Source organism: Saccostrea echinata, unplaced genomic scaffold (genome assembly GCF_033153115.1).
Source record: "Saccostrea echinata isolate AGI-Se365-2 ecotype Australia unplaced genomic scaffold, CSIRO_AGI_Sech_v1 ptg000001l, whole genome shotgun sequence".
NCBI classification, from domain to species: domain Eukaryota; kingdom Metazoa; phylum Mollusca; class Bivalvia; order Ostreida; family Ostreidae; genus Saccostrea; species Saccostrea echinata.
Window position 1 is genome coordinate 51,890,615 of NW_026889750.1, and position 12,968 is coordinate 51,903,582.

Here is a 12,968-nt window from a genome sequence, read left to right on the forward strand (position 1 = left end):
AACACGGACCTCCAAACATCACAGGTGGGATCAGGTGCCATGGAGGAGTGAGCATCCCCTGCCGACCGGTCACACCCGCCGTGTGCTCCTTGTCATGATCGGGAAATAACGGAAAAATCCGTCGACAATTCAGTGTGTAAATAATGGCCTAACAATTTGTATGAAAAACGTCAGTCAGCATTTGACTCAATGATAAATTGTATTTGCTGACAAGGTCATTGTATCGACCATAGAACTTACGAAATGATGACTTTAAACGAGACAGCTGATATTCTTGTTTCATCAACTTGTTTGTCAATAATTTACCTCATTTTGGAAATTGCACATACGTAGAGCATGCTCTTGCGTATCGAATCAACTGAGAGATATATACCGCTTATGCAGGTGATGAAGGTATATTGCTGCATAAGTAAGGGAAGTTGACGATTGAAAAGTTAAAGTCATCACGTTTATCATAAAGCTTGGTTGTTAGATTTCCATTAACGTCTTTTTCAAGTAAAATATCCAAATATGAAACAGATGTGTCAGACTCTGTGGTATCTTTTATCTCAAGCTCACAAGGATATATCGTATCGACATAAGAATGGAAATACCCATTGTTAATTGACAATACGTCGTCGATATATCTAAATGTCGAGTTGAAGGCCACAGCAAGTGTTTTCTTCTTTTCACGTACAAGATTTTGGACAAATTCTGCTTCATATGAATACAAAAAAGGTCTGCTAATAACGGGGCGCAATTGGTACCCATGGAAATTCCAACAGATTGTTGGAAGACCTGGTCTCCAAAAACCACATAGATAATGTCAATAAGAAACTCAAGCATCTTTTTAATGTCAACTTCAGAGTACTTGTGTGTACAATCAGAATGTTTTTTAACAAAATAATTTTGCAAATGACCAATGACAAGGTAAGTAAATTTACGAGTTTCATTTTTATTGAAAAAGCAGTTGTCAATGATATCAAAAAGCATGGACTTTAATTCATCGTGGGGAATGGTTGTTTATAAAGTTGAAAAGTCGTAAGTTTTTAAGCTGTTGATTTTGGTAAAATCTTGTGATTTCAAATTTTCCAAAAGTTCCTTGGAATTTTTAAGTATCCACATCTGATTTACACCACTTCTCGAATATATTGTTGCACAGTACTCTTGAAGTTTCTCCTTCACTACTGTTAATATCTTAGTGAGGAGTAAAGAAAGAGGCTTGGTTGAACATTTACTGGAACCCGCTATGTATCTTTGTAAGGATTTTTATGAAGTTTTGGTATCCAAATATGGTAATTCAAATTCATTTTGGTTGTTTGGAATATTAAAAATATTCAAAACTGACATAAGATTTTGAAGGATGTCTTCCGTAGAAAGGGAACTATGAGTATAAGTTGGATTACCACTTGTAGAATTAAATCCAAGTTCCTCTAAAATACATTTAATATAATAAGCCTTACAAATAAAGACAACGTTGTTACCTGCTTTGTCAGTAGGGACCAGTACGTACTGATCATGTAATCTAACTCCTTTTTCACTTCTGGATTATTGAACACAGAAGGATAGATGGTTCTCATATTGCCCCTAAATCTTTTATGCGCGATTTTAACATACATCTGATACATTTAATCCATTCTGACAAAGTGTCAAGGTCTTCTTTTTTCATGTCTGGCCCATTGCCTGGCATAGTCCTCTACAGAATCCATAATATTTATGAAATTCCGACGCCAGTTGAAGGATCGGGGTTCCCTATATTTAGGACCTTTTAAAATCAGTGATCTAAGGTCCTCATTATTAACTATATTTACATCTCCAGTAATAACGTGTCCAGCAGGACTATAGTTATAGGGTGAAGAAGAACATGAACACGATGGAGGATTATGTTTCAGATGTTCGATATCCAGGCCATGTAAAGTTTTCTTGTAATTAAAAAGTTTGGAAGGAATATCTAAAGGACCGCACTCCACATCACACAGTGGATTCAAACCCACTTAACTCCTTACTCAGCGACTCTAGAGCAAATGCTCTAACCACTGTGTCATTTCAATTCACGTGACCTTGGTATCATTTCCTCCTTTACTTCTTGCTCATAGGCCTCAAAAACATTACTTAAAAAACAATCCTTTCATAATTTTATTAATTGTAACATCTACATAACTAAACATGTCAGTAAAACTCTTAAGTGTAGTTGCCATTAAAACACATTTACACCAATTTCACCTAGTAAAAAAAGAACACTCTAATCTAATGTTGTAAATATTAAATCTCTATATGAAAATCCAGAATTGTTAGTTGTTCAGAAAAAAGTCACATCTTCTTTTCAGAATCAAGTTAATGTTAAAATACTTGATATCCAGAAAAAAATTAAGAATAATTTTTTTGTGATTTTTTGTTTTCAGTGCACTCTGGGCTAAGCTTCACTATAAATATGGTACAAATTTTGGGAAATGATATTCTCAAGAAGGCTAGCATAGATTATTGCACCTCAAAATTGTTCTGAGCATGTTCAATTTAAATGACCAGAAAATCCAGCAAGATTACAGGTTTTCTAGGAATAATGCATTGTGAAAGCTACAAGCAAGAGATTTCTGATTACAAAAAAAAATCCCACAACCTTAAAATAATAAAGTCCTCCATCATTCTTCATTTCACAGCAATAACCCACCATAGTTATTATGATTAATTACCCTGATTATTATGTTACATATATATCTTTAAGTCTTGTCTTTGATTCTCGGGAAATGACCATCACCCAATTTAAATGTTAAAGCAGTAAGCTGAACAGCCAATGAAGATCTGCAAAAGAGGGGCAATTACAAAATCTCATTCACAGACTCAAACATTTAAAACTTGCTGTTCAGGTAGAATTGCATAAGACTATACACATACACATTCAGGTGCAACAGGTGTGAAAATATGAGAAACACTAACAGACCTTGGTACAAAAATAAAACAGGTATGTCAACACAAAAGTCCTGCATAGTAATTAGAAAATACACAAACATACTCTTAAAACTAAACTGTCATAATCTACAACCTAAGTAACTCTACTGAACTCTCAAGCACTTAGTAATACAAATGGGATATCTTAAACTGCAGAAACGTGACTAGCAGGAAAATTGCTTAATATTTAGCAAAAGTTACACTTTGGTAAAAAAAATAATACTTAATGGTTTCCTATATAAAGTGATTGCAGGATTGAATATAATAAATAGTTGACATATTTTCAAATAGAAGCTATATTAAATAAAATACACAAAGAGGGTGATATCTTTTGCAGTGGAGGGATATACTAAATCTCAGTTTATAATAAATGAGCTTAAAGTGACCACAGATCAACAATGTTTGGAAACTGTAATTCTGGAAATTTGTCACGAAAAATGATGCTGTTTGGAAAATCATCTATTATGGAAAAGGTTTCTATTCCAAAATTACTGATTTATTTAATCAAATATATTATTGCATTTTGTATGGAATTCTTTTTTTATCCATCAAAGTAAAATACAGAGTTATCAAAAAGTGCTGAATGACGGACAACCCTAAAACTATACAATTAGTCCACGCATAAAAAACAAACAAAAATTTCTTTTTTATCTATTCCTCAGAAAAAATAACAAGATTAAAATGTGGAACGAGGATTTGTCTGCTTGGGAAGTAGCTAGAAGAGATTGCAGAATGGGCTTATTTGGCTGGGCTAGTGCCGAGCTTGGTAGGGCTGCCTACACGGCCCGGGCTTGAGGAGTAGATGCCCAGTGGTTTGTCTGCTTCCTCCATGGACAAGCTCCTTGTTCGCCGGGTCAGAATCTCGGTGTTATCCTGGGAGTTACTTCTCACGCGTGGCATGGGTACTCCACCAACTACAAAAAAAAAATACGTAACACATTGAGTGGTAACATCATCTTAAAATCATCAAAATGTAAACTTTAAAACTATAAACTATAAAACTTTGGATTTTTATTTTTTTTATGGTCCTTAATTTTGAATTTGGAAACATATAATTTAATACAAAAATTCTAAATTATGCCCCTTCATAAATATGCACAGAGATGTCAAAAAATAATTGGGATTAAGTAATTTACAAATAAAATACAGACTCAATCTTGTTCTTTCATTGTTAGGATTCATTATTTTGTCAATGGTATATATATAAAAATGGAAAACACGGGCAATTAAACATTGAATAGCTCACCTCAATTAATGATCCTTATGAAATAGTCAATCAGATTCATTAGCCTATTTCATTAGTACAGTACTTATGTAACATGTAGAATGAGAGCAACTGAAGAAGTATTCAGATGCATCATCAATGCAAGTTTGATAAATGTAAGGCCTATTTTTAGGCCTAGTTAATGGAACTGCTCCAAAATCTTTAATATGTGCACTCATTCAGAATATAAGGTCAAATACACCATCTGAACCAGGACTGCTAGAATGCATCTCTGGATCCATCAATCATGCTAGTTTTGCCCAGGTAAGGCTCATAGATATTTGGAAATGAACTTTTCTGAATAACCTAGTCACCACCAGGGAAATACATGTATATTATGCTACATTCCAAGCAGGATTGGCACTTCCTTCATGTATTATCCATGCAAGTTTGGTGTAGCAATTAGAGATAATTGCAAATACTTTCACCTGACTATCTTCCTGAAAATATAGGTCATATATATGTCAAATATAGGTCAGCATTTACAACAAGTCTGGTAGTGTGAATGCTGAAAATATAGGTCAGATGCAGCCTTTAAAACAAGTCTGGAAGTATGCAAGCTAGGTCCAGGTAAGGCTTATTGCTTTGAGAAATGAACATCACAACTTCCACTGAGGTGAGCTTAAATATGTTATACCTGCACATGCATATCTTTCATAATTCAAGATACATTAGTGAATAACTTGACAAATTATATACATACTATATTTCAAGTTCATTAAAACATGTACAATGAATACACTGTTATTCAGCTGGCAGAGTGTTAAGATAGGATTTTGGTAAAGATTGCCTTAATGAGCTGTGAGGGAGGATTACTCTCAGAAAGCTGTTTAGCTCAGTAAATGGCGTTAGGGTGTCTCACCACAACCCAAAATCAGTAAAAGTTAAAATATACAGACTGAGGGGGACTAGCTTGAGACTGAAGCTAATTAATCATGTGGTTAACGAGAGGGGTTATCATGAGGGGGAGCTTGAAATAGGAGCTTGTTAATCAATGTGTATGGATAATGAGGACTGATACTCATGAGGGGGAGGACAATGAGATAGCTAATCAGTATGTGTGAAAACCCAGTAAGGAGATGAGCTCGAGATTGGATTTAGTTGATCAGTGCATGTGAACAATGATAACTGATACCCCCTGGAGGGATGAACTTGAGATTGTAGCTATTTAATGTATAAACACTGTGGATTAGGCCAAACAAAAAAATATGTGTGGTTCCGGTTACACTTCCAAAAAAATTAGGGTAGGTAGGTAGGGATTTTTTTTTTTTTTTTTTTTTTTTTTTTTTTTTAACAAAATGATTTTCTTAATTTTTTCTAAATAATACCTATCACTGCTTTGCAAGTGGCATTTAGATGTGGTGTGATAATATACTAGTCAATATTGGTAGGGGACACCTACATGCTAGCTTGCTTAGGATTTAACACAATTAAACACTTGCACTATGTTTTGCAAGGAGGCCGTCATTGCTGAAACTAAAACTTAAACTGGAGACATTGATGGAAATCGGGGAAAATTCCGGAAAAAATATGAAAATTGCCAAAAAAAGTTTAGGGTCAGGGGTATAAAATAGGGAAGGTCGGGTAACCGGAACCACACATATTTTTTTATTTGGCCTTACTATCCTTGAGCAGGACAAGCGGATTGAGTGGATCTAGAATGGTCGAATACTAGGTAAACTGTAGAGAACCTGGTAAATAAACCTCATTTCACCTTGTTAAAAAAAAACTTCCCAGCCCAATTAGTATTGTACTTATTTGTGTTAATCACTAATTAAAAAGGTTTTATTATGTATTAGTAAATATAAAGCAGTGTTTATATAGGGACAATGTTTGCTGCCTTATACTTGATGCAGAATTTGCTTAACAGAATAATTTTAATATTACTAGATGCTTATTTGCTGTAAGTAATAATAATCTTCATTTATCTAACTTTCTATCATTCATACAATTATGAAAAACCCCTAGACTGTTTTAACACAGATCCAATGATATTCCCAGTTAAAGATACAGATTACTTTTAAAGTCTGACGAGTTGATAGAAGAAAATTTCCACACAGCCAGTGGAACAATTTTAATGTCAAAAGGACCAAGACACTGTAAGTGTTCAAAATGCTATAGGCACAACTTACAGAGTAACATTTTAAAATCTTGTTTCAAAAAAGTTGCTTATTGAAGCAAAGAGAATTAAGTCTATCAAATATGGGGTCAAAGATCAAGGCCAAAGAAAGTGACAGGTTTGGTAATAGCTTTGTTTCAGAAAGATTGCTGATTTCTAGGTCAAAGGTCAGTGAAAGGTGTTGATAATATTGTGAACACCATAACAGTTCTGTTTTTAAGAAATTGTGATTTTGGAATGAAATCATGTTTAGCACGGGGAAGCCACACTTTGCTGTGCTCTTGTTATTTCTGTCTTTGACTAAAGCCAATGAAGAACATAGTTACTTATGATATGTGTAAAAGAAATGCAAGAAAGCACAATGCATGTTTATCAAAATACCAAATAATTTTTTTTTAGTATTAAATATATAGTGTTTTTAAAAAATGAAATAAAATATACTTTATGAAAGCTTTTCCATGCATAATTTCATTCCAATTAAGGTTATAAAATCCTGCCTCTCAAATCATTATTTTCAAAACTTGGCTCCAGAAGTTTTTAAAAATATTTCTCCCCATTGAATATAACTTTACTTCTTAAAGGTTTTCAATTAGAAGTATTTTCAAATTTTTGAGTTAAAATTCAACAAATTTTACCAAAAATTGTTCATTGACAGAATTTCAAAATCTAGGTTATTGTTCAATCAGTGAAGTCTCACTGCTAAATAAAGAACGTTCAGGCAGAGAGTAAATAAAATGATGCGCCTACACCCTGAAACCTGTTATAGCGACCCGATCTATTAGCAGCTGTATTACAATTCTACGGGAACGAGCACACATAGCTTACCCCAAAGACAGATATAGTAACCCCCCATCACTCCGCATGGGGCTCCAGTGTCGCACGAAAGCTCACCCTTCTTGGCCCTAAGACAAGTCAGGCTAATATGTCAGAACATGTTAAGCTTAGGTTTTTATATATATTTATAAGCGAGATTTCTTTGATACAAAATTGGGCTAAGAAAATTATAAATACAAGTTCAACAGATTTTAAATGCTATAAATATGTAACCTGGTTATATATGGTGAATTTCTACTTTCAACACAGGAATAACTACATGCTGTTAGTGTTTTAATGAGTTACGGGCCTTACAAAAGGACCTCATCTGTCTTAAGACAGCTTAAAGTGATCTGACAATAGGTTATTACTCAGAGCAAGGATAAGGTCCACAGATTTTCCTCATTTTGTGGATTCTAGATCAGCAATGTTTGATGATAATGGCTAGTAATTGTGGATTCTAGATCAGCAATATTTGATGATAATGGCTAATAATGATATACTGTTTTCAACATAAACATGATCCACCCTTTTAATATTTCACTTTTAAACTGTGCAGAGTTTTAGATGAAGTATATATCAAATGTTTATTTCCTCAATCTCAGATTTACAACAAATATTTGCAATAGTAAAGCATTACATTTTGATCCGACTTCTGCATCAATTACCAAAATTAATTTTAAAATCATTGTAATTAAATCATTTGATTCATAAACTGTGCTTGGTTTTGGGAGGTAAAAACCTACAAAATCGCCTGACAAAATCCCCTCTTTCCTGGTTACTTATGCAACTAATCCCCCTCCAAGCTGTAGCACACTATTTACCATGTGTTAGTCACACAGAGATTAAAGTTAAAAACTATACTCACTAACTCCAAGTCCCTGACAGAAGTACAGAAAGGCCTCAGCTAGACGTTCAGGCTGAAAAGTGAAAAGTTTGCAATTATGAACAGTCGCTAGATTTCTTGCTGTAAAAAGTTTGCCATTACTTAACACTCCAAGAATTCTTACTACAAAATCATGCTCAATCATCTAGAGCAAGAAACACAACGGTCATGCCATTTAGTGAGCCTTTAAAAAAAATTCAAAGAGAAACTCAAAAGAGCATTTAATTGCTAACCTTTGAAAATTCCAAAGTTTTCAAAATCTCAACTTTCTTTTAAAATCTTTCCAAGACTTAATTAGAACACTCAGACTTTCCATGATTAGTGAAAACCAAGTGGAATTAAAAATTTTTTCACCAAAAATCTTGTGCAAAGATTTTTTTTTTAAATTATAGATTAATTTTATATACCAGGAAAATTATTTGTTTGATCAATCAGCACATATACTCAAGTCATTCCTTGTAGTTACTAAATTTAAAATTGCCACGGAGAGCTCTACATATGACCCATGATAATGATATTCTGTCACAGTGCCTGGACCTACCTTCTCCTCAACAACATTAGCCACACCCTCAACTTCAATGATCTCCACTTTGTTTTTTTCCATTTTAGCCAACATAAAGCCTGCCAGAGTGTGGACAGTGTGATTAAATGAGGCAAGAGCACCTGTCACTAGCAGCACAGGGCACCTGTAAAATCACACACAAATTTATATCTTCAGCAAAAAGCACCTGTCACTAGAAGCACAGGACACCTGTAAAATCACAGACAAATTTATTTCTTCAGCAAAAAGCACCGGTCACTAGAAGCACAGGGCACCTGTAAAATCAAAGACAAATTTATATCTTCAGCAAAAAGCACCTGTCACTAGAAGCACAGGGCACCTGTAAAATCATAGACAAATTTATTTCTTCAGCAAAAAGCACCTGTCATTAGAAGCACAGGGTGTCACTAGAAGCACAGGGCACCTATAAAATCCAAGATAAATTCATATTTTTAACTAAATGCACCTGTACATATTTAATGTATCAAATTTTGCTTATTTTGCTCACTTGTCTGGGGTGGACATCCATCCCAACTTTTTTTGACCAGTGAGCTAAGATATACAGCTAATGACTATACTGTGTCATATGACCTAATTTTGGCTATAATCAGGTCAATAAACCTAGAAAGACAGAGTTACTGAAGAAAATCAGATATAGAGGATATAACTGTTTGTTTTACTTACTTCATCTTCCCCATGCTTTCAGCAATATTAGTTCTCCTACAACAACAAAAATTATAATAAAGAAATCAACCTTAGAGAGTAAAGTGTTGCTCAGTAGAAACAATGAATATTGTAACTTCATTGTAAACAAACAATGAATATTGTAACTTCACTGTAAACAAACAATGAATATTGTAACTTCGCTGTAAACAATGTCAGTTCTTTTAAACTTCTGTTAGCTGTTTAAAGCCATATACTGATTCATCAGACATCTCCTAAACTTGCTTCATGATAGACCTAACACTGAATTTGAAATGTGGACTTATACAAACTTCATAGACCTTATCAAACATTACTTTATAATGTGGACTAACTTCATGATAGACCTGACCAAACATTGACTTTTAAGATTCATAAACACTCTGCTCACTCATATAAAATGTTGCCTCAACTTTTTTTATTTTCCAAAATAAATGTATCGTATAAATAAAATACAAACTATTATACCATAGCTTGCGGGGCAAAATAAACAAAAAAGACAAATCAACTTGACAAATTTATAAAGGAATACTAGAAAATATATGTCATTAAGAGTTATCTCTCTTATCAGAGTATCAATGAACCTTAAATGTGGACTAACTTCATGATAGACTTGACCATGAATTTGAAATATGGACTTACTTCATGAAAGACTTGACAAATCGTTTGAGGTTTTGGGGGTTGATATTCTTTCGGAGTGAATGTTGGAATGAATTTATGGCCTTATTCAGCTCCTCCTGGTCCGTGGCTTTTTCAAACTGCAAGGAAAAATGATAGATGTCAAACCTCACTCTAATGACAGAATATGAGCTATATTCTGACAAAGCACTCATTGAGTCTTTTGTACAGTAATATCATTGTTATGTCAGAACATTTCTTCTGCTTACTGATCTAAGAAAATTTAAAAATCAAACACATTATAGATTATTTTTGGCATGATTTTTTTTGCTGTTAACTACCTGCATTGAATAGCAGTGAAGTCAAAGCTCACTTTGACAAGTTTGTCATGAGTACCTGATGCTGAATCCTTACTTTATCTTTCAGGCAGTACAATACAATTAACTACTTCATTTGTAGAGAATTTTACATTAGTTGTAAAGAAATAAGGCTTACACAGATAAAATTTTATCTTATTTCTTGAGATTTATATGTAAAACAAATGAACTTGTACAATACATTTATCATCTTCAATTTATAAATCAATTCAATGGACAATCTATATTTGAATCATAATGGCCAGTACACAAGTATAAAACTGTTAACATTTTAGAAATATATTAACATTTCAACATGGGACATACATTTAACATGTTTATGAACACAAGTTTAACCTACATTTTTCATTATCTATGTCAGATATGCTTTAAAACATAGCAATTAAACCTGTGAATAAAGATAATCCTTGTAGGCTATACTACAAGTTTGATCAACAAAGTTTGACTCTTCAAGTAAAATCTTTCACAAAAATTCCAGCTTTATCAAGATTAATAACTTTAGTGCAGTATTGCATGAATACAAATACACATCTTCAAAGTATCATTCATTGAAGACTGGCATGGATGTTGATTATGACCTTGACCCCTGTCCAGGATGTATATTAATCACAGGTCTAAAAATAGAATTCATATCCAGAATCTGAAACCTGCATCCTGAAATAAAATATCCATGCAGTCTGGTGAATTTAAATGGCTGTATGGACTTGCTATATCTGGTTACTTATTTGGTAGTTATAGATTAAAGCATTCAAAATAAGACTAGAAGCATGAGTCCCTAATTGCCCTAACCATGCAACATCAGAAAAGTAAGTTTTTAGCTACATGGAAATTGATCATCTTGATCATTTGCAGACATGCCGATGCCTGCACAGATATTTAGAGTGTAGGATCAGCACAAATTCTCCCTAGTTTTGTCAAAGTGAGCTAAAAATGGAATGCTAAAATTATAAATATCCTCAAGTCTGCTCATTGGTAAGAATATTTAATGGGGCTGTTGATCAATCTTATTGGAAGCTAGTGGGATGTTAAAAGTTATTTTCTCCTTGGAAATGAACATCACACACACATGCACTCAGAAGGACAATCAATACGACAATTCCAACACAACTAATCCGGAATATCTACCACATTCGCTGAGGTTTCCTGATCAATAACGATGGCAGGGTCAATGCACTGGAAGTATGAACCAGTATATCCGACCCTAGAGGCAGACTAATGTTAATATGCCAGTGGGTCACCTCGTGTCATGACACCAGAGGATAGGACAAACACTGCCATTTCAACATAAAAATCTGCCCTAGCATTGTTACAAACATGTACAAACAAACTGGGTATAACTCTCTCAGACTTTGGAAATCTTATTTTGCAGGAGTAACTTCCCTTTCGCACATAACCTATACTATATATATATTGCATACACATGTACAGATAATGGAATGTTACATTTAGTTTGTGTTGGATGCTAATTTTCTTTTACTCTATATCTGTAGATAAATTATAAAAGATAAAGTAATAAATAGGATATCTATTCAAAACTGATTGTAAAAAGCGGTTCCTTTAGCAATCTGGATTATATTTTACTGTAGTTACATTTTCGTAATAGCTTCATGCAAAGCATTCTAGACAACTACATGTTTATCGATGATACCCAGAAGTTCCCCATCTTCATGTTGAATGAGCTGATTGAGCCAACAGCCAACATTCCGGCACTCTGTCTAATAATTACAAAACAGATGTTTGCCTTCCATACTGTCAATGACCTATACCCCATCTTAATGCATTACCTTTAGCAAAGTGAGACCCAACTTATATATGTCCTAACCATTTTATGTTAATTAAGAGTCATGAATGACAAGATTACAATACAGTACATCTAAATAAAGAATGGAATTTACATATACTGAACATATGATCCTCATAAACTTTTCAAAGAATATCTTTCCTTAGCTTTTGATTAGCAAAGATCAACAAGAGGCCCATGGGCCACCATGTTCACCTGAGTCACTGTGGCCCTACTGTTTTTCAGCAGCAGAATTTTCCCCATATTCCTTTGTAAAACTTGATCGCCTATGTGGCACCACCCTACTACCCCCAGGGGTTATGATATGAAGAAATGTGGCACCACCCTACTACCCCCAGAGGTTATGATATGAACTTGAATCTTCACTACCTGAGTATGCTTCCATATTTAAAATGCCTTAACTGTTCTTGAGAAAAAGATTTAATTTAAAAGAATTTTTCCTATATAAAACTATACAAAAATTTGATTGCCCATTGTGGCTCCATCCTACCCATGGGAGTCATGATTTGAACAAATTTGAATCTACACTTCCTGAGAATGCTTTCTTATAAATATGACTATTCATTTTAAGGACATGCACAACGTACCTTACCTACTGATAATTTTTCAAGAAATTCTTAATTTAAGATTATAGTGCCATCAGATGTTTCTCAACAAAAATCAGCATGCATTACCAGGGGTTTTGAAAAGATATCAATTGATGAAAATTCTTGTATTATTTAAAGAAAAATACAAAAAAATTACTAAACATACATTCTAGATGTTTTGTTTATCCAAACTTGTTTTAGAAGAAGTGTACAACAGCATAATTATATAGACATAGAAATGCAGCACACAATTCCTTTAAATAGTGGAACTCTTCAACTCCAGGGAAAAAGACAATAAAGTTCAAACTACATTGCGTATGTCCTTAAGGACCCTC

General features: G+C 33.7%; 1 protein-coding gene across 3 annotated transcripts in view; it reads right to left on the reverse strand.

The window, feature by feature from the left end:
- Positions 1–2,101: 2,101 nt before the first annotated feature.
- LOC133194315 (uncharacterized protein ZK1073.1-like) overlaps positions 2,102–12,968 on the reverse strand; it is a 42,092-nt gene continuing 31,225 nt past the window's right edge. Inside the window, exons 9-14 of one of the 3 annotated variants that reach the window (XM_061330303.1) lie at positions 9,893–10,008; positions 9,233–9,268; positions 8,866–8,888; positions 8,549–8,670; positions 7,990–8,041; positions 2,102–3,839 (exon numbers count right to left, since the gene is read on the reverse strand). In XM_061330303.1, coding sequence (XP_061186287.1) covers positions 3,664–3,839; positions 7,990–8,041; positions 8,549–8,670; positions 8,866–8,888; positions 9,233–9,268; positions 9,893–10,008 — 525 coding nt within the window. In that variant the 3' untranslated portion in view covers positions 2,102–3,663. Of the gene's footprint in view, positions 3,840–7,133; positions 7,211–7,989; positions 8,042–8,548; positions 8,694–8,865; positions 8,889–9,232; positions 9,269–9,892; positions 10,009–12,968 lie in introns of all 3 variants that reach the window. The other 2 variants (XM_061330309.1, XM_061330298.1) reach the window with 2 other exon arrangements.